This window comes from Lepus europaeus, chromosome 5 (assembly GCF_033115175.1).
Source record: "Lepus europaeus isolate LE1 chromosome 5, mLepTim1.pri, whole genome shotgun sequence".
Classification (NCBI taxonomy): Eukaryota; Metazoa; Chordata; class Mammalia; order Lagomorpha; family Leporidae; genus Lepus; species Lepus europaeus.
The window spans coordinates 115,442,285-115,460,805 of NC_084831.1; the positions used below are offsets into that span (position 1 = coordinate 115,442,285).

At 50.7% G+C, this 18,521-nt stretch overlaps 2 protein-coding genes across 4 annotated transcripts; one reads left to right on the forward strand and one right to left on the reverse strand.

The window, feature by feature from the left end:
- Positions 1 to 358: 358 nt before the first annotated feature.
- On the reverse strand, positions 359 to 1,849 carry ANKRD34A (ankyrin repeat domain 34A). The gene has a single exon (XM_062192146.1). It carries the CDS (start codon positions 1,847 to 1,849, stop codon positions 359 to 361), a length of 1,491 nt encoding a protein of 496 aa, XP_062048130.1.
- A 280-nt stretch (positions 1,850 to 2,129) lies between these two features.
- POLR3GL (RNA polymerase III subunit GL) lies at positions 2,130 to 17,471 on the forward strand. 3 transcript variants are annotated; one of them, XM_062192147.1, is made up of 10 exons: positions 2,130 to 2,566; positions 4,506 to 4,599; positions 5,393 to 5,728; positions 14,395 to 14,562; positions 14,902 to 15,031; positions 15,799 to 15,867; positions 16,167 to 16,223; positions 16,441 to 16,514; positions 16,645 to 16,755; positions 17,011 to 17,471. In XM_062192147.1, exons 1-10 carry the CDS (start codon positions 2,292 to 2,294, stop codon positions 17,095 to 17,097), a joined length of 1,401 nt encoding a protein of 466 aa, XP_062048131.1. In that variant the 5' UTR covers positions 2,130 to 2,291; the 3' UTR covers positions 17,098 to 17,471. The 3 variants fall into 3 exon arrangements, with proteins under 3 accessions (XP_062048131.1, XP_062048134.1, XP_062048133.1); XM_062192149.1 differs by lacking the exons at positions 2,130 to 2,566; positions 4,506 to 4,599 and adding an exon at positions 12,640 to 12,690 and having other exon boundaries at positions 5,640 to 5,728; XM_062192150.1 differs by lacking the exons at positions 2,130 to 2,566; positions 4,506 to 4,599 and having other exon boundaries at positions 5,366 to 5,728.
- The last annotated feature ends 1,050 nt before the right edge of the window (positions 17,472 to 18,521 follow it).

Sequence of the window (18,521 nt, forward strand, 5' to 3'; positions counted from 1 at the left end):
CTACTGTTTCTGAAGAAATGCAAGTGAGTGTGGGACCTTAGCACAAGTGGTCCTGCGTGTTTATTGGTGTGTGGAGCCTGTGGGTTCACAAACAATCCCACATGCACGTGAAACATCCAGGCCTGAATGCACGTGTCTATACACTCAGTAAATAAGAGTATTTGCCTTTCCACGCTAGTAAGACGACTGTGCTTGTGGACACATCATGTTGACCCATGTGTGCGTGCACCGTGCCCATGAGCACATGCAAGAGACCCCCTAGGTCCCTGGTGTGTGTGTGTGTGTGTGTGTGAGCTGATTCTCCCACCTGTCCCATCAAGACCCTGCTCCCCACCTTCCTCGGCTCCTCCCAGACGTTTCAACGCCCTGGCTCCCCTGGCCCGCCTAGACTCTGGAAGCCCCCTAGCAGGCGTAGCTGCTCAGTCTGCATGGAGTGGCGTCTCACCAGCTTGCGCTTGGTCCTGGGAGAGCCTGGCGCCCCCGCATGCGGAGGGGCAGGCAGCGAAGGCGCCCGACCTCCGGCTTGGGGGCGAATGTCGGGGATGGGAGGGTGGGGGCTGACGTTGAGCGGAGGCAGGAAACCTGGGCGCGTTTGCGAGATGTGGTCCAGGAGCAACGTCCCGGAGCCCCTCCGCTCCAGCAGCCCGGGGCTCCGCCTCCGTCCGCTCAGCGGCGATACAGCCCCCGGCAGACTCTCCTGGGACTGGCGCGGGGAGGGAGCCGAGCCGGCTAGAGGGAGGGTCAGCGGGGAGGCGCTGTATCGGCGACGCTCCAGGGACAGGCGGCTGGACTCGGGCGAGTCCGGGCAAAGATGTCCGGGGGTGTCGAGCTCCACCGGCTCCATGCGGCTGAGCTTCTGCCTCAACCCCGAAGCTGGGCCAGACTCCTGAGCCTCGGGCGCTGTGTTCCGGCGCGAGAGAGGCCCCCCGCCCGTCACTTTCTCCGCCCACGGGGGCGGGTCCTCCGGGCCTTCGGTGCTGTGACGTCGGGAAAGACGGGGTCTGCCGCTCAGGGTCAGCCCGTTGAAGTCGGCGGTCAAGCGCTCGATCCCCGGCCTCCCTTCGGCGAGCGGAACCGGCTGTGGAGGGGCCACCAGGCCCCAGGGCTCGGAGTTGAGCCTTTTGAGTGGTTTCGGGGGGTGGCGGGGCGGTTTGGGGAGAGGCTCAGAAGGGGAAGGGTCATCGAGGGGTTTAGGAAGAGGGAATTCGAATACGTCCCGCTTCTCCTCCTCCTCCTGGGCGCGAGGGGACAACAAACCACGCCCTCCTCCTCCTGCAGTCTGCAACTGGATTTCTGAAGGCGACGTGCAGACTCCCGGGCTAGGTGGAGCGGGAGCAGGATCCTCCACCCCCGGGGACGGTGGAGAATTGAGATACTGCCGCGTCTTCTTGGTGCCCGAGGGCGACGTATCGGTGGTGATGATGATGACCTCCGTGCCCTTGGCCTTGCAGGCGTCCAGCAGTGTGGCGAGGGTCTCGCGATCCCCACGGTCCAGGGCGTGGACAAGCGCCGAGGCGCCCGCGTGATCTCTGACGGAGGGGTCTGCGCCGTGCTCCAGGAGCAGCGAAGCCACCGCGGCGCCCCCACCTCCGGCGCAAGCATGCATGAGAGCCGTGCGCCCTAGGCGGTCTGCGATGTTGGGGTCCGCGCCTTGCTCCAGGAGGTAGCGTACCATGCGCGCCTTGTTCTGGGGGTCGTCGTAGCGGGCCCGACAGGCCGCCATTAGCGCAGTCTCCCCCTGGGCATCGCCCTCATTCACGTAGGCGCCCCCCTCCAGAAGCAAACGGGCCAAACGTAGCTTACCCTGACCCACAGCCCGAAGCAGAGCGTGACCCTCGGTGTGCAGCATAGCTGCGGCTGGAGCGAGGGCACTGATGGAGCCGGGTCTGGGACCTGCCGCAGATGGCTAGGGGTCTGGGGGTGGTGCTTGACAGAGGCCTGGGGTCTCAGTGATGAAGCTGAACCCTACAAGAAAGAGATGGATCTTATTGGCGGATTCAGCAAGGAAACTGAGGCACCGCTGGAGGCGCCCGGTGTGAGGCGACACACAGTCCTGCTTCTAACTCATGCCTTGGAGCCTCCCCTTCCCCCCAGCGCATGCCTGAGGAGGTGGGAAGGGTGCGCCCGCGCTGAAGGGTGAGCGCGCGTGCAGCTGCGTACGTGCACGCGCAGAGACATCCGTACCCCCACCCTCACCCCCACGGCTTCTCAGACCTTTCCAGCATCCCCCTTTTCTTACCCACACTTGGAATCCCCCTTTCTAGGATGCTGAACGCCACCCACCCACACACATGCTCCCGTACAAACACATATTCCCATTCCTAACCTCTTTTAGGTTGCCACAGCCCCAAAAATTGAGTAGGGGGAGGGAAGCAGCTTGCATTTGGGACCTAAAACGGGTGGAGGGAGAATTGGGGGTTTCTTTTGCTCCTGCTGTATTCCCCATCACTCCTTGCTCTTTCCCCTCCCAGGCTGTGCACCCAAATAGATACCTGAATGTCCGCAGAATCTCTGCCTGGCCAGGATTGAGGCCGTGTTCACCGGACAGCCGGGGTGGCGGAGCCAGGTTCCCAGGGGCCCACATGGCGTGGGGGGGGCACCCGATTCCCTTGGTGTCAGAATCTGCGCCCCGGCACCGGATCCTGGTCCCTCCTCCCGGTGCGCCCCGGGCACAGCGCCGGCTCGGGAGGAGAGAAGCTGGGGGGGGGGGGGTAAGGGGGCGGAGCTCTCCTATGCTATTTATAGCCCAGTCTCTGCGGGTGGGGGCGTCCGGCAGCAAACCGCTCCCCCCCTCATGCACACATAAACCCTGAAAAACCTGGAGGCTCCAATCTTGACTTCCCTTATCTGAGCCCACCTCCCCTAAGCCCCAACAAACCTAAAGTGTCCCTTAGGGGACGACTCCGAGACCACGACAGCGACCATCCGATTTCTCGGCGGAGCCTCAGCAGATCTCCATTCTCCGCATTTGGTGTGCTTGTGCGCCAGACTTAACCTGTCACACACCGCACATGACACACTGTGCAGAGGGGTGTAGCCAGGCAGTTGGGATCCGAAGCCGGCATCCACACGGTAGTGTGCAGAGAAACGGGAGGTCTGACTGCCTTCTTGCAGTTGAAATCTCTGGTAGATCACGGTCCAGTACGAATCAGACAGGGAGGTACATCACTACCCCACCTCCACCAAAAGGGGACACACAGCACAGAGAGCCTCAGCTCCTTTATGCAGACCCCTTAGATGAGCAGGAAGGAAAGTGGATGTCTGGGGGCATTTTTACATAGGGCAAGGGGCGTTCCCAGGTGCCGCCTCCTTCTAATCTTGGGAGGAGAGACCTACTAGAAAGGGGGCAGGGAAAGGAGGGAACCAAGTAACACCTTCTCTCATTGCATTTCCTTACTCTCAGTCTTGCTTAGATTCCTTATTTTTCCATCTTGCTTGAAGGTCTCTGTTCTGGTTGCTCTTGGTGTTTTCTGTCTTCCTATCTGTCACTATCTGTCTCTCTCACTGTCTGCCTCTCCTTGCCACCTGCCCTGTCTCCATGGTTACCATAGCTTCCATCTGCATATTTTAGGAATGAATTTCTGTCCAGCTGGAAGGTACCAAGGGAAATGGGGGAATGAGGAAAGAATGCTAAGGATCTGAAAAGTTCACCTAGGGTCCTGAGATAATTTAGACTGGAGGCCCCCAGACACAAGAGTCTAAAAATAACATCCCTGGGGCTCATGAAGTGGTCTAGCAACATAAGGGAAGGCCTGTTACCAGGCATCCTGTATAAGTACTGGTTCAAATCCTGGTGGCTCCATTTCCAATCCAACTCCCTGCTATTGCGCCTGGAAAAGCAGTGAAAGCGACTCATGTGAAAGACCTGGATGGAGTTCCTGACTCCAGGTTTCAGTCTGGCTCAGCCCTGGCTGTTGTAGCCATCTGGGGAATGAATCAGTGGATGGAAAATCTTTTATTTCCTCTAACTCTGCCTTTCAAATAAATTTTTTAAAAAAGATTTATTTTTATTTATTTGAAAGACAGAGTTACAGAGAGAGGTAGAGACAGAGAGAGAGGTCTTCCATCCTCTGGTTCACTCCCCAACTGGCCGCAACAGCCAGAACTGCGCAGATCTGAAGCCAGGAGCTTCTTCCAGGTCTTCCACGCAGGTACACAGGCCCAGGCACTTGGGCCATCTTCCACTGCTTTCCCAGGCCATAGCAAAGAGCTGGATCAGAAGAGGAGCAGCCAGGACTAGAACCATTGCCCATATGGGATGCCGGCGCTTCAGGCTAGGGTTTTAGCACACCATGCAACAGCAACGGCCCTCAAATAAATAAATAGATCTTTAAACACTTTAATTTATTTACTTTATTTTAAAAGATTTATTTATTTATTTGAAAGGCAGAGTCATGGGGGGGGGGTCGTCAATCCACTGGTTCACTCCCCAGATAACAGTAACAGCCAGAACTGAGCCGATCCAAAGCCAGGAGCCAAGAGCTTCATCTGGGTCTCCCATGCAGGTGCAGGGGCTCAAGGACTTGGGCCATCCACTACTGCTTTCCCAGGCGACAGAAGAGAGCTGGATCAGAAGTGGAGCAGCTGGGACTCAAACTGGTACCTATATGGGATGCTGGCACTGCAGGCGGCGGCTTTACCTGCTATGCCACAGTGCTGGCCCTTACAAATTTTATTTTTAAAAAGTAATGTCCCTGGGCAAGGAAGAGAGAGCAACATTTGCAGGGAAACTACCCATTGTTAACCAGTTGCTGTTTTGTGTATGCCAAGTATGTGCCAAGTGCTTTACATACATTATGTTCAACCCTCGCAATTCTGTAAGATAGAAACGACTGTCTTCTTGTTACCTGTGAAAAAACTGAGATGTAGGAAGGCTAAGCGTGGTCTCCAAAGTTTCACAGGTATGTTTTTGTCCTAACCCAACTGAGCACCACACCTACTGCTCCCAGCCTAGAGGCCATTTTCTCTGACATCTGGGAAGTTCCTGTTGCCTACGTTCTAGATTGTATTTCCACTCCCAATTCCTTCCCTGTTTCTGTTTTCTGGGAAAGTAACACCCTTCCATCCTGCCCTCCCCTCTTTACCACAGGGCTTGGAGGGGCTACAAGGCAGGGGGAACGCAGAAAACCCTGGTTCTCCGATTCCCCAGTTCTTGCTTCCCCAAACCCACTTCCCACCTCCTGGCAGACATGGTAACAGCCCACAGAAAAACATTTTTATAAAGGAATTATCCATTGGCGGTGCCGGAGGGAGGCAGTGTAGGACTGAAGGGAGGGTTGTAGTGATGGGGGAGAGGCCATATCACAAGAAGAGTGGTCCCCTTAAAGGGCAGCGTTCATTTTTCTGCAGGGGCTCTCCTCTTTAGGCCTCTCCGTGGGCACTTCCTCAACAGGGCGCTCCCACGCCAGCTTCCCTCTGCGAACCCTCGCTCGCCAGAGGCTCCTCCATCTGGGATGAAGTCGCAAAGAACTGCCCCGTGGTGACTCTACAACCCCGTCTCTCCCGCGCCCAGCCTCCCAAGCCCCGGCTCCAGCTGGCTCGCCAAGCTCGCTCCTTCTCCTCCTTGGCTTTAAGTGGGCGGACCTCCTTCCTCCGCCTCCTAGATTGGCCCCGAGAACCAACCAATGAGGAGCTGCGGGAGGCGGGCCTAGGACGCCGCCAGCTTCAGGAAGACCAGCAAATTTCAAGTTGGCCGCGGCGTGGGCTTCGCCTGGGGGAGGGGCAGCAGGTAAGGCTCTGACCCGGTGGCTGCGACCGGGTTCGATCCCACCCTTCCCCAACGAGTTGTGCGGGCCGGCTGCGAGACTGACAGCGCTTTCCAGCAGCCTGTTGGCTCAGCGCCCCCCGGGCTCCCTACGCGCTCTGCCCCGGGCTCCCGTTGCTGTATTGATTGTGTACCAGAGAACCCAGTTCTCTATTGCGTATCCGGCACAGAGAGTCGTCTTAAAACAGAAAGTGTGAAGGACTCGCTCTTGTACCTCTGACCCTTTGCGATGGCATCACCTGCCCTCTTCTATTAATATTATCCCACCGACTAAGAGCCTCGCAAACTCCTGTTGTCCACCAGAACGCAGCCGAAATAGCACCGTCTACCTGTAGCGTCCCCGGACCGCCCTTCTTGCAGAATGAATTATTTCCAGCCTGATGGTCACATTTTATGCACACCTGGATGAGGGCACTTAGTGCACACGCTCACTTTATATTTCTGTTCTTCTTAAAATATAAGGTTTTGTAGGGCGGTTCCAGTACTTAATATGTAGTGCCCAATTAAGCTTTAATTGAATGTAACTGATTTCCAGGAACCGCACTCTTGTTGGGGAGGTGGAATTTAAACTCCTAACGTAATTAGGGATCAATAAAAGACAATACAGCATGTAATTAAGGGCCGTTACATTAGTGGTTCATAAAATTGGTGTTTTATAATTGCTCTCATAGTCCAGAGAAGAGAGCCAGGAGAACCGGAGTGACCAGGTGAGGCCTTGTGAATCTCAACGTCTCCAGTTTGTAAAGGCCGGTAGAAATCATGATTTGTTCATTGATTCATTCAATATTTATTGAGCACCTAGCATGTGGGAGCCACGATGCTAGACAATGAGGACTACAGCGAATCAGGTGCTCCAGCTTGCACCCTACCTCTAATAAATCCCATTTAGCAAATCGTTACCCAGCGTCTGTGTGAACATCTTTGGTAAGAGAACTCCTTATCCATCTTTGCGTATCTTTTTGGATAGTTGTTCTTCAGGCACTATCAAACAAATATTCTAAATAAAGCACATGTAATCAGTGAAATGCATTCCACACTTCATTATAAAAGAGGGAGATCTGTCCTGGTTGTAGCATCTTAAAGCAAACCATCCTGTTTGATTTTTGATACCTATAATTTCATGATTATGATGTAGTGATAACTCAATAATTTTTTATTTGTATCTTTTCAGTTTATTTTCCTCTGTGTATATACGTGTGTGTGTTTGTCAAACATAAGTAATGCCATATGATAAATGCAATTTTATGTTTTCTCCCACTCCATATTATATTATAAACATTTTTCTAATTTTAAATATTTGAAGTCATAATTTTGTGGTACATAGATATTAAATAGATGAAATAGGTTAAATAAATATTTGCTTTTTTTAACTGTTGATTTATTTTTGGACAGAATTTTTGTTACCATAAATAACTTTTTGATGAACATACTGTACTTCTATCTCTGACTGCATATCTGATGGCTTCTTTAGGGTAGATTTTTTTTTTTTTTAACAGGCAGAGTGGATAGTGAGAGAGAGACAGACAGAGAGAAAGGTCTTCCTTTTTGCCGTTGGTTCACCCTCCAATGGCCGCTGCGGCCGGCGCATCTCGCTGAGCCAAAGCCAGGAGCCAGGTGCTTCTCCTGGTCTCCCACGCGGGTGCAGGGCCCAAGGACTTGGGCCATCCTCCACTGCTTTCCCGGGCCATAGCAGAGCTGGCCTGGAAAAGGGCAACCGGGATAGAATCCAGCGCCCCAACCGGGACTAGAACCCGGTGTGCCGGTGCCACAAGGTGGAGGATTAGCCTGTTAAGCCACAGCGCCGGCCTTTTAGGGTAGATTTTTAAAAAATCAGATTATTGGATTAACTATATAAGCTTTAAATGGTTCTTGATTCTAGTGATCAAATTGCTCCCTTGAAAGGTTGTATTTGTAGTATTTGTGTGAGGTATGAGAGTATTCATCTGAAAAACATTCATTATAACCTGATTATTATTTAAATATTTGTCAATTTGATAGATGAAGTGTGATTTTATTGGCTATCCTTTTATCAATTGCCTATTCATATCCTTTGCCCATTTTATTTTTTAAGACTTATTTATTTAAACGGCAGAGTTACAGAGAGCAGAAGCAGAGAGAGAGAGAGGGAGAGATATTCCATCTGCTGGTTCACTCCCCAGATGGCCACAGTGGCCAGAACTGCGCTGATCTGAAGCCAGGAGTCACGAGCTTCTTCCAGGTCTCCCACATGGGTGCAGGGGCCCAAAGACTTGGACCATCTTCTACAGCTTTCCCAGGCCATAGCAGAGAGCTGGATTGGAAGTGGAGCAGCCTGGGACTTGAACTGGCACCCATATAGGATGCCAGCACTGCAGGCAGTGGCTTTACCCACTATACCACAGTGCTGGCCCTGGTCCATTTTTCTATAGGAGTGATTTTTTAAAAAGATTTATTCATTTGAAAGGCAGGATTATAGAGAGAAGGAGAGACAGAGAGAGGTATCTTTTACCCACTGGTTCACTCCCCAAATGGCTGCAGTGGCCAGAGCTGGGCCAATCCAAAGTCAAGAGCCAGGAGCTTCTTCCAGGTCTCTCACATGGGCGCAGGGGTCCAAGGACTTGGACCATGTTCTGATGCTTTCCTAGGCACATCAGCAGGGATCTGGATTGGAAGTGGAGCAGGTGGGTCTCAAGCCAGAACCCATATGGGATGCTAGCACCACAGGCAGCGGTTTTACCCCTGTGCCACAGTTTTTGTTCTTTTTGCTTCCTGCTATATTACTAGCACCTAAAACAGTTTGGCAAACAATAAATATTCAGTAAATATTTGTTTGACTTAAGGTAATAATAATATTATTATTACTATTATTAATCTCACTTTAAGGATGAGTAAACAGGATGAGAGAAATAAACTGCCAAAGTCAATGGAGATAGGAAATGTTGGAGCTGGTACTGAAATCTATGTTCTTAACCGCTACAAGTACTGTTTTCTTTAAAGTTAGTAATTGCTAGTGTTTTCTGTCTGATCTGTTGAGACTTGCCTCTTGGTAACTTCTTGCACAATACACAGGCATGCATGATTGGGAATGGGTATAGTGTATGAGCGTTGCTGTTGTTTGGTGGAAGCAGAGTGTAGAGTGGACACTAGGGAAGGTTGTTGTAAATTCCTGAGCTAAGTGGGGTAAATGGATTGTTTACAGTTTCCCAACAACCAGTTTAGTTTATTGCCTGGATTACATAAAATGTTGTCTTCTTTTTCTCTGCATCCTTGGGTCATTTGTTTAATATGTAGAAATGGAATTAGATTTGTTTAACCTCAAAGCTCGTGGCCTTTTTTTGACTCATCACTTTTTGGAATCAAAACAGCTCCCATCTCTGCTATTAGAACTGTATCTGTTGGGGCTGGCGCTGTGGCACAGCAGGTTAACGCCTGAAGTGCTGGCATCCCATACGGGTGCTGGTTCTAGTCCCGGCTGCTCCTCTTCCAATCCAGCTCTCTGCTATGGCCTGGGATAGCAGTAGAAGATGGCCCAAGTCCTTGGGTCCCTGCACCCACATGGGAGACCCGGAAGAAGCTCCTGGCTTCAGATCCACACAGCTTCGGCCATTGCAGCCATCTGGGGAGTGAGCCAGCAAATGGAAGACCTCTCTCTCTGTCTCTACCTCTCTCTGTATCTCTGTCTTTCAAATAAATAAAATAAATCTTAACAAAAAAAAAGAACTGTATCTTTCAAGTGCAAAGATATCTAAACCAACTGGCTAGAGTGTTCTTTCCCTTGAAAGGGGCTGAAGAGGTGATGACAAATTCTCCAGTCTCCAGGAGACACCCTCTGTCTCTTAATGTGTGAGATGTTATATAGATAGATAGATAGATAGATAGATTACACATACATTTATGTATATGTATACACACATACATGTATATATTAAATATGCATATATGCATATACATGATGTAATATATGCATATATAATTTTTAAAAAATTTATTTATTTGAAAGTCAGAGTTACACAGAGAGAGGAGAGGCAGAGAGAGAGAGAGAGAGAGAGAGAGATCGGTCTTCCATTTGGGTTCACTCCCCAGATGGCCACAATGACTGGAGCTGCGCCAATCTGAAGCCAGGAGCCAGGAGCCAGGAGCTTCTTCCAGGTCTCCCACATGGGTGCAGGGGCCCAAGGACTTGGGCCAACTTCTACTGCTTTCCCAGGCCATAGCAGGGAGCTGGATTGGAAGAGGAGCTAGAACCAGTGCCCATATGGGATGCCGGCGCTTCAGGTCAGGGCGTTAACCCGCTGCGCCACAGTTCCGGCCCTGTGCATATATAAATTTGTACATAAATCTCTCTATATTATGTATATTTTATTATGTATATATTTTGTATAAAGGCAGAGTGACAGAGAGACAGATCTTCCGTGCTGCTATCCATGTGGGTGGCAGGGACTCAAGTACTTGGACTACTATCCACTGACTTCCCAGGTGCCTTAGTAGGAAGCTGGATTGGAAGTTGAGGAGCCATGACTCGACCTTGCATTCAGATATGGGATACAGCTGTCCCAAGTGGCAATTTAACTTGCTATGCCATGATGTCCACCCTTATGTGGTTGATACTGCTTTTTTTTTTTTTTTAGATTTATTTTATTTATTTGAAAGACAGAGTTACAGAGAGGGGCAGAGACATGGAAAGAGGTCTTCCATCCACTGGTTCACTCCCCAGATGGCCGCAAAGGCTGGAGCTGTGCCAAACTGAAGCCAGGAGCCAGGAGCTTCTTCCTGGTCTCCCACATGGGTGCAGGGGCCCAAGGACTTGGGTCATCTTCCGCTGCTTTCCCAGGCCACAGCAGAAAGTGGAGCAACCAGGACTCAAACGAACTGGCGCTCGTATGGGATGCAGGCATAGCAGGCAGCGGCCCTACCCACTACACTTCAGTGTGAGCCCCCAAATGGCATCTTAACTGCTAGCCAGCAGCCAGGAGCTTCTTGTGTGTCTCCTTCATGGGTGTGGGAGTCCAAGCACTTGGGCCATCTTCTACTGCTTTCCCAGGCCACTAGCAGCTGGATTGGAAGAGAAGCAGCCAGGACTAGAACCGGTGCCCATATGGAATGGCGGCACTGCAGGCAGAGGATTAATCTACTGTGCCACAGCTCCAGCCCCTGTTATTGTTGTTTTATTATTTATTTGCAAGGCAGAGAGACAGAGAAGGAGCTCCTATCCACTGGTTCACTTCCCAAATGCCCATGATGACCCTGAGGGGATGAAGTCAGGCATGTGGAACTCAATCCAGGTCTCCCACATGGGTGGTAGGAACCCAGTTACTCAAGCCATTACATGCTACCTCCTAAGGATTGCATTAGCAGGAAGCTAGAATCAGAAGTAGGAATTAGATCAGAAATCAAACCCGGGTACTCTCATATGGGATATGAGTACTTTAATCACTATGCCTTGTGCCTGACCAACATTCTTTTCACACAGATCATAATTTAATCTCAATCAACAACCATTTTTCTCCTCCCATTTTTCATGCCAGTTGGGCTTGACACTTTCTGGATCCCTCAGACACACATTTTTCTATCTTCTCCTTCCTGTTATAATTATTGATCCTCATATACTATCTTGTTACTATCTTGTTACTATATTTTTAAAAATTAAGTTTGTATTTTGCTCTTATTAAAAAAAAAAAAAGCAGTATCTGGGCTGGTGTTGTGGAGTAGCAGGTTAAGCCACTGCTTGTGACACCAGCATCCCCTATCAGAGCGTTAGTTTGAGTCTTACCTGCTCTGTTTCTGATCCAGCTCCCTGCTAATGCACCTGGTATGGCTCAAGTGCCTGGGCCCCTGCCACTCACATGAGAGACCTGGATGGAGTTCTGGGCTCCTGGGTTCAGCCTTGTCCAACCCCGGCTGTCGTGGCCATTTGAGGAGCAAATCAGTGGAAGGAAGATCTTTTTGTCTCTGTTTCTCCTGCTATCACTCTGCCTTTCAAATAAATAAATCTTTTATAATAAAATAAAAATTTTAAAAACTACCTATATCAATCCAGAAAAAAGTTTAAATATAAATTTTTTTTAAAAAGATTTATTTATTTATTTGAAAGGCAGAGTCACAGAGGCAGAAAGAGAGAGAGAGAGAGAGAGAGGTCTTCCATCTGCTGGTTCACTCCCCAGATGGCTGCAATGGGCCAGAGTGGTGCTGATTCAAAGCCAGGAGCCGCAAGCTTCTTCCAGGTCTCACACAGGTGCAGGGGCCCAAGGATTTGGGCCATCTTCCACTGCTTTCCCTGGCCATAGCAGAGAGCGGAATCAGAAGTGGAGCAGCTGAGACTCAAACCAGTACCCATATGGGATGCTGGCACTGCAGGCGATGGCTTTACCCACTACACCACAGCGCTGGCCCCCAAAATACAAATTTTTAAAAATCACCTCACACGGCTGGCACCGCGGCTCAATAGGCTAATCCTCCGCCTTGCGGCGCCGGCACACCGGGTTTTAGTCCTGGTCAGGACGCCGGATTCTGTCCCGGTTGCCCCTCTTCCAGGCCAGCTCTCTGCTATGGCCCGGGAGTGCAGTGGAGGATGGCCCAAGTCCTTGGGCCCTGCACCCGCATGGGAGACCAGGAGAAGCGCCTGGCTCCTGGCTTCGGATCAGCGAGATGCGCCGGCCGCAGCGGCCATTGGAGGGTAAACCAACGGCAAAAAGGAAGACCTTTCTCTCTGTCTCTCTCTCTCACTATCTACTCTGCCTGTCAAAAAGAAAAGAAAAAAAAAAAAAACCATCATATATTCCTATAGTACCTTTGTTACAAATCAAGAACCAAATTGTTACATTATTAGTAACAAATCCATGCTGGACTCAGACTTATTTGTTTTTTAAACTAATGCTCTTTTTTTTTTTTTGTACCAGGATTCCATCCAGGATACCACAAGATATTTAAGCTGCTCTTGGCTGTGATAGGTAGGTAGGGAGTAGTAGTCAGATACAATGAGCACTGCCCTTCCACTGGAGTCTCTCTGATACTTTTCTCATGACTAGACAGGGGTTCTGGGTCTGGGGGAGGATGATGAGCGAGGCCACGTGCTGAGCCACATATCATATTAAGGGCATACACTATCAATATAGCTCATGGCTATTGATGTTGATCTTGGTCACCTGGCTGAAGTACTGTTTGTCTGGTCTTTCTACTACAAAGCCGTTCTGCAGCCTGCCCCCCAGCTTTCCAAAACTGTGTCAGATGAAATTTCTCATACACAGTCCATATGTAAGGAGTAGAAGGTTATGCTCTCGCTGTTTTAGGGTGGAGTATCTACATCATTATTTGGCCATTAGGAACTGTTTCAGTTCTGGCCCTTGAGGCCTTTTGACATAGCCCCATATGGCTGCTGTGTGTGTGTGTGTGTAAGATTTATTTATTTGCAAGTCAGAGTTACACAGAGAGAGAAGGAGAGGCAGAGAGAGAGAGGTCTTCCATCGGCTAGTTCACTCCCCATTTGGCCACAATGGCCAAAGCTGCACCGATCTGAAGCCAGGCACCAGGAGCTTCCTCTGGGTCTTACCACAGGACTTGAGCCATCTTCTACTGCTTTCCCAGGCCACAGCAGGAGCTAGATAAGTAGTGGAGCAGCTGGGACTTGAACCAACGTTCATTTAGGTTTTACCCACTGCACCACGGCGCTGGCCCCCTGTTGTGGTCTTGAGTGAATCCTTAATTTTGGCACCTTAAAATGCTCCAGACTCTTCTTGTGTATTTTCTGCCCAGTCCTGGAATCAGCTCTTTTCCAAAGAGCCCTGGTTCTTTTCCTAGGAAAAATGGTATTAGAAACAAAGTCCTGGGTACTGTTTGCTGCTGGGATGTCGCTTCTTTCAGGTTTCATTTTCATTTGGGGATTTTATCACCCATCCTAGCTGTCTCTGCCTGGCTCCTCAGCACCGACAACGAGAGACAGAGTTCAGTTCAGCAGAAGAAGGAACTTAGGGTTCATCAGAGTTGACCACAGTAGAGTGGAGTGCCTTGGGAGAGAATGGACACCTTGACCATGGGAAAATGCCCCCAGAAGTGGCATAACGAACAATTAGAGTAGTCTTACCCTGCGAAGGGTTCGGACAAGCAGACCTCCAAGGATGCTTCCAGTTTTAAGAGTTTATGCTTCTAAGTGGTGCTCAAAAGGAGTAGTGTTTCTTTTCTCCTGGTTGACAGTGAGGTTGGTGACCCCTCCCTGTGCCTCCACCCAGTGCTTGCATGCTGTCTTGTTTTGTAAATGTTTTGCTGAAGTTCATTACATTGGATTGAGTTGGGACTTTGGTTGGGTTGGAAAGGCAGGGAGAAGAAGAATTCAAAGCTTATATGTAAAAATGCAGATAATAATAAACCTCAAATTTTCTTAGTAATGTCGAAAAATTTTGTCCAAGGGTCTAATCGCCCACTTCACTATTACTATAATGACACCACATTGTAATTATCTGGCCAGTTGGGACCGTGTCTTATCCATGTTGATGTTTTCATAAATACCTGGCCTGGCACAATGTCTTCTCCCTCATAATGTGTTGAATGATGTTGATTTTCAAGTCCAAGGGAGAAAAGTTTGAGTGTCTTCTACCTCCTTGGCCCTCTGTCCATTCTCCTGTACTTTTTTTTTTTCTCTTTGTTTTTGTCTTTAACAGGTTTTTCTCACGAGATCTCGGAATATCCAGGCCCCCTCTGCCATGGCCAGCCGGGGTGGGGGCCGGGGTCGTGGCCGGGGTCAGTTGACCTTCAACATGGAGGCCGTGGGCATTGGGAAGGGGGATGCTTTGCCCCCACCTACCTTGCAGCCTTCTCCGCTCTTCCCGGTGAGTGTCTCCCCTCCCTCCCAAAGATTTCCACATGCCCCAGGCTGACCCTATATGACCCTGGATTCCTGGATCCCTGCCTTTCAAAACACCATCCTCCTCTTGCCCCTCCCTTACCCTATACTGTCAGTCCCCCAGTGATGTTTTCCAGACAAAGAGGTATCTACCCTTACTTCTCACACCCCTAGATCACCAGATTTCACAGTGCTGTGTCACTCCCCCATCCTCTTCTGGCCCTCTGTGTAGCAGGGGCTTTGGATTAAAACAGGGGCAGAGGCCTTCCTAGGTTTGTACTGCACCGCTTTCTCCCTCAGCTGACCGCTGCCCCTGCCTCCTTAGCCCTTGGAGTTCCGTCCAGTGCCTCTGCCCTCAGGAGAGGAAGGGGAATATGTCCTGGCACTGAAACAGGAGCTACGAGGGGCCATGAGGCAGCTCCCCTACTTCATCCGGCCAGCTGTCCCCAAGAGAGGTCAGTTGCAATGCCAGCATCACGTTTGGGGTGCCTACCGAGCAGTGGTGTCCCCTGCTCAGCTCCATGGGGGCTGGAGACGCACAAGAAATACACTAACCAAGGAGACTATAATTCCTTCTGCATCTTTACAGTATTTGTGGTTTGTTTTGGGGTCTCACAAAAGCCTTGGGACAGGGGGAAATTAAGTATTAAGATCCCATTTCACACATACAAAGGAGAGACGCATTAAGAAATTTAACAATCAGGTTATTAGAGACACCGATCAGTCAGAAGGAGGCTGGTGCTGGGTCTCGGAGTGAAGCACTCACCCTTGCCTAGTGGGTTAAAGTGAGGCCAGGGAGCCCAGTGAGTGCCATTGTGAGACCTGGGACGGTGGATATTTATCAGCTGGGGTGGACATAGAGTACTTCAGTGTATTGACAACTGGTGCTTTCCTGGATGAAAGGCCTTAAGTTAACCCTATTATTAAAGGGTAAAGAACAGACAACAACGCTGGTTCTTGTCCCCTAGTGTCCGCTCCACTGCAGCACACTTCTCAATATAACCATGGCATTGAGCTAAGGGAGAAAACACATAGTCATCATCTGGGGTGGTGAAGTTGCAGATTGGAAGAGTGATGCGGTCCTCACTTGGGCTGACACCCTGAGCTCTGGGTTTGGGCTGAGGGGACTGCTGATTCCTGAGTATTGAGAGGGCTGGGCCCTCAGGAACAGCCCCGTTCTAGGGGCTCTGAAGGAATACAACTTTGACCCTTGACCCCTCAGATGTGGAACGTTACTCGGACAAATATCAGATGTCGGGGCCGATTGACAATGCCATTGATTGGAACCCCGGTAGGTGCTGGGCCTTTCATCCACTGCCCTTCTTTCAAACACTTGTAATATCTCAAGCCACCCTCCTCCCTCTAGCCATCCAGAATTGTAAACCAGAGCCTTGGCTGTGCTGCAAAACACCCTCAGGGTCTACCCGGGAAACCCATTAATAACGCCCACTCCTCGGGGAGGCGTCCCAACCAGTTCTGTTCTGAACAACTTGGACCCAACCCTTTCCATCCTGTCCTTTAAAGTCAGTCACCGTTCACCAGCGACCCTAGGCAGGGACCCGTTAACGTGTGCATGCCTGCTGTTCCCAGACTGGCGACGTCTACCCCGGGAGCTGAAGATACGAGTGCGGAAGCTACAGAAAGAGCGTGAGTGTATCCGGACAGAGCGGGGAGAAGTTTCCTCCGCCAGCCCAAGGAGGCCTTTCCCCTGCCTCCCCGATTCCCACCCGATCAAGCGCTGTTGGCAGGTGCCATGGTAGCCACTTGAGGGCAGCAGAGTGCCATGTTCCCTGCAGGAGGGTAGGTTAGGCAGCCGGCCAGGAAAATTGCTGTCTGATGGTTCACTTTTTGATCCCTCCACCAGGGGCCCCCATTCTACTCCCTAAGAGGCCGCCTAAGACCGCAGAAGATAAGGAGGAAACAATACAGAAACTAGAGGTGAGGCGGAAGTGCACCAAGAGATCTCCTGGGACCCTCACCCAGTCCCTCTCCCTTGGCCTGTGTGTGCCTCAGTTATCCGTTCTGAGAGCTGAATCTGAGTCTCTCTTCCTGTTCATCTTCACGCGAGACCCTGGAAAAGAAGGAAGAAGAAGTGACCTCGGAGGAAGAGGAGGATAAAGAAGAAGAAGAGAAGGAAGAGGAAGAGGAGGAGGAGTATGATGAAGAAGAACATGAGGAGGTGAAGAGGACCCCCTCCTCTCCTCCTGCTCTGGGATCTCAGCTCTTTATGCCAAGGTGTTCTGAGAGACACTTAACTGTCTCCCGAGTAGAGGCTTCCCTCCTCTTCCTGTGCCCCCAGGCCCTTCTCAGACCAGCTGCAGGTGGAAGGGCTGTGCAGGCTTGGAGTGGTGGGAGTTTGGAGGGAAGGGGCTTGGGACCCAGGCATCAAGAATGCCAAGATGATGCCGGATTGTACTTTTTTCTTTCATTTCAGGAAACTGATTACATCATGTCATATTTTGACAATGGAGAGGATTTTGGGGGTGACAGTGATGACAATATGGATGAGGCTATATACTGAAGAAGGGCCTGGACTCACATCTTTCTTCATGTGGGATGCAGGCAGTAGCTGTCCCTGTTTGGTTTGCATGAGAACTCATTTGGTCAGTGTCCAGATCACCTGTGTTTGTCCTCGGAGCCACAAGTGGACAGCGGTGCCAGACAGCAGTCTCTCCTTCCCTTCCTCCTGCTTTTGTGTTACCTCCTCTCTTGGGGAGAGGGAAGAAGACCCACGTCCTCACTGTGTGAAACCAGTAAGGAGAATAGACAGAGGAACCCAGCTTTTTGGAGCTGAGACAGCAACACACACGCCCCCAGCCCATTTTACTACTCTTGACAGAGGTCACTGGGGTGGGAGCCGGTTTTATATTTTTAAATAAAAGCCTTTTATCTGTTTCCCTGTCCTGGATGAGGCCTGGTGGGAGAGGCTAGGGGAATGACGGGGATGCTGATCTGAGTCTCATGTGAATATAGGATCACGGCCTTGCTGTCCTTGTCCCTTCCTCATCACGGCCATGACAGGATACATGCAATCTGGGCTACCAGGAAACTCATCTGCAGGGCTCTGCAGAGCGAGCTGCCGAGAAAAACAGCCCTGCCGCCGGCACCCCTGCCAGCTGCCGAGCCTCCGCTTCCCAGGCTGCGGGGCTGGGATCGCCTCTGTTCACACCTGTTCACAAGGTCACAGGCCCTCTCTTTCCCACACCTGACCTTCACCTTGTCCTTATTTACAAAGAGTGGTTCCAGCTATTTTTATGGAGAGAATCAAGAAAGCCAGGTGCAGGGAGGGAGGAGGGGAGAGGCGCTGACTCCTGCCAGCCTGGAGGCCCCACTTGGGAAGGCACGTCTGTGCAGAGGGGGGCCCCCATGTCCTACTCTGCACCTGCAGAAGCTGGTGTGTGCAGTTTCTCTTTTGCTTCTTCCCTGTGTGGAATTTAGTTAGCCTTTCTCACTCCCTTCTGGGGGGAGGGGAGTAGGCGGTGTTGCTTTACAGGAAGTAAGATGGGTGGGGAGGAGGAGAGTGACTTAGGGACACTCATAGAGCTGCACCCACACAGTTTCCCTTGGGTGAGGTCACTTCCCTAGGCTCTGATTGGCTTCCGAGGAAGCCCTAGGTGAGCTGATTGGTTGCAGGCACTTGCCATGCCGCAGTCACGGGCGAGCTGCGTGTCCAGAATAGGAACTGAATCAGGAGACATGCACAGATATCTGGGATGCTATCATAGTGACTCTGAGCATTTGCAAGTCAGAATGCAGGAGAACCTTCGAGAAATTCCCCAAGTGCCTTAGACGGCCTGACTGAATCCCTACAGCGTCAAAGGATAGAGACTGACGATCTAGAACGAGGTATTTCTGTCCCCATTGCAGACAATGAAGAGAGGCTGAGGCTCCACGGACAGAAAGCACGTTAAAAGCCCAATTTGGATGTGTTGGTAGGTGCTAGGA

Bases quoted from the DNA above. Each gene is read 5' to 3' on its own strand.
- POLR3GL (XM_062192147.1), top strand. From the start codon at position 2,292: ATGCTCCCGTACAAACACATATTCCCATTCCTAACCTCTTTTAGGTTG. The intron at 16,515-16,644 runs GTGAGGCGGAAG...TCTTCACGCGAG, and splicing joins AAACAATACAGAAACTAGAG to ACCCTGGAAAAGAAGGAAGA. The intron at 16,756-17,010 runs GTGAAGAGGACC...CTTTCATTTCAG, and splicing joins ATGAAGAAGAACATGAGGAG to GAAACTGATTACATCATGTC.
- ANKRD34A (XM_062192146.1), bottom strand. From the start codon at position 1,849: ATGCTGCACACCGAGGGTCACGCTCTGCTTCGGGCTGTGGGTCAGGGT.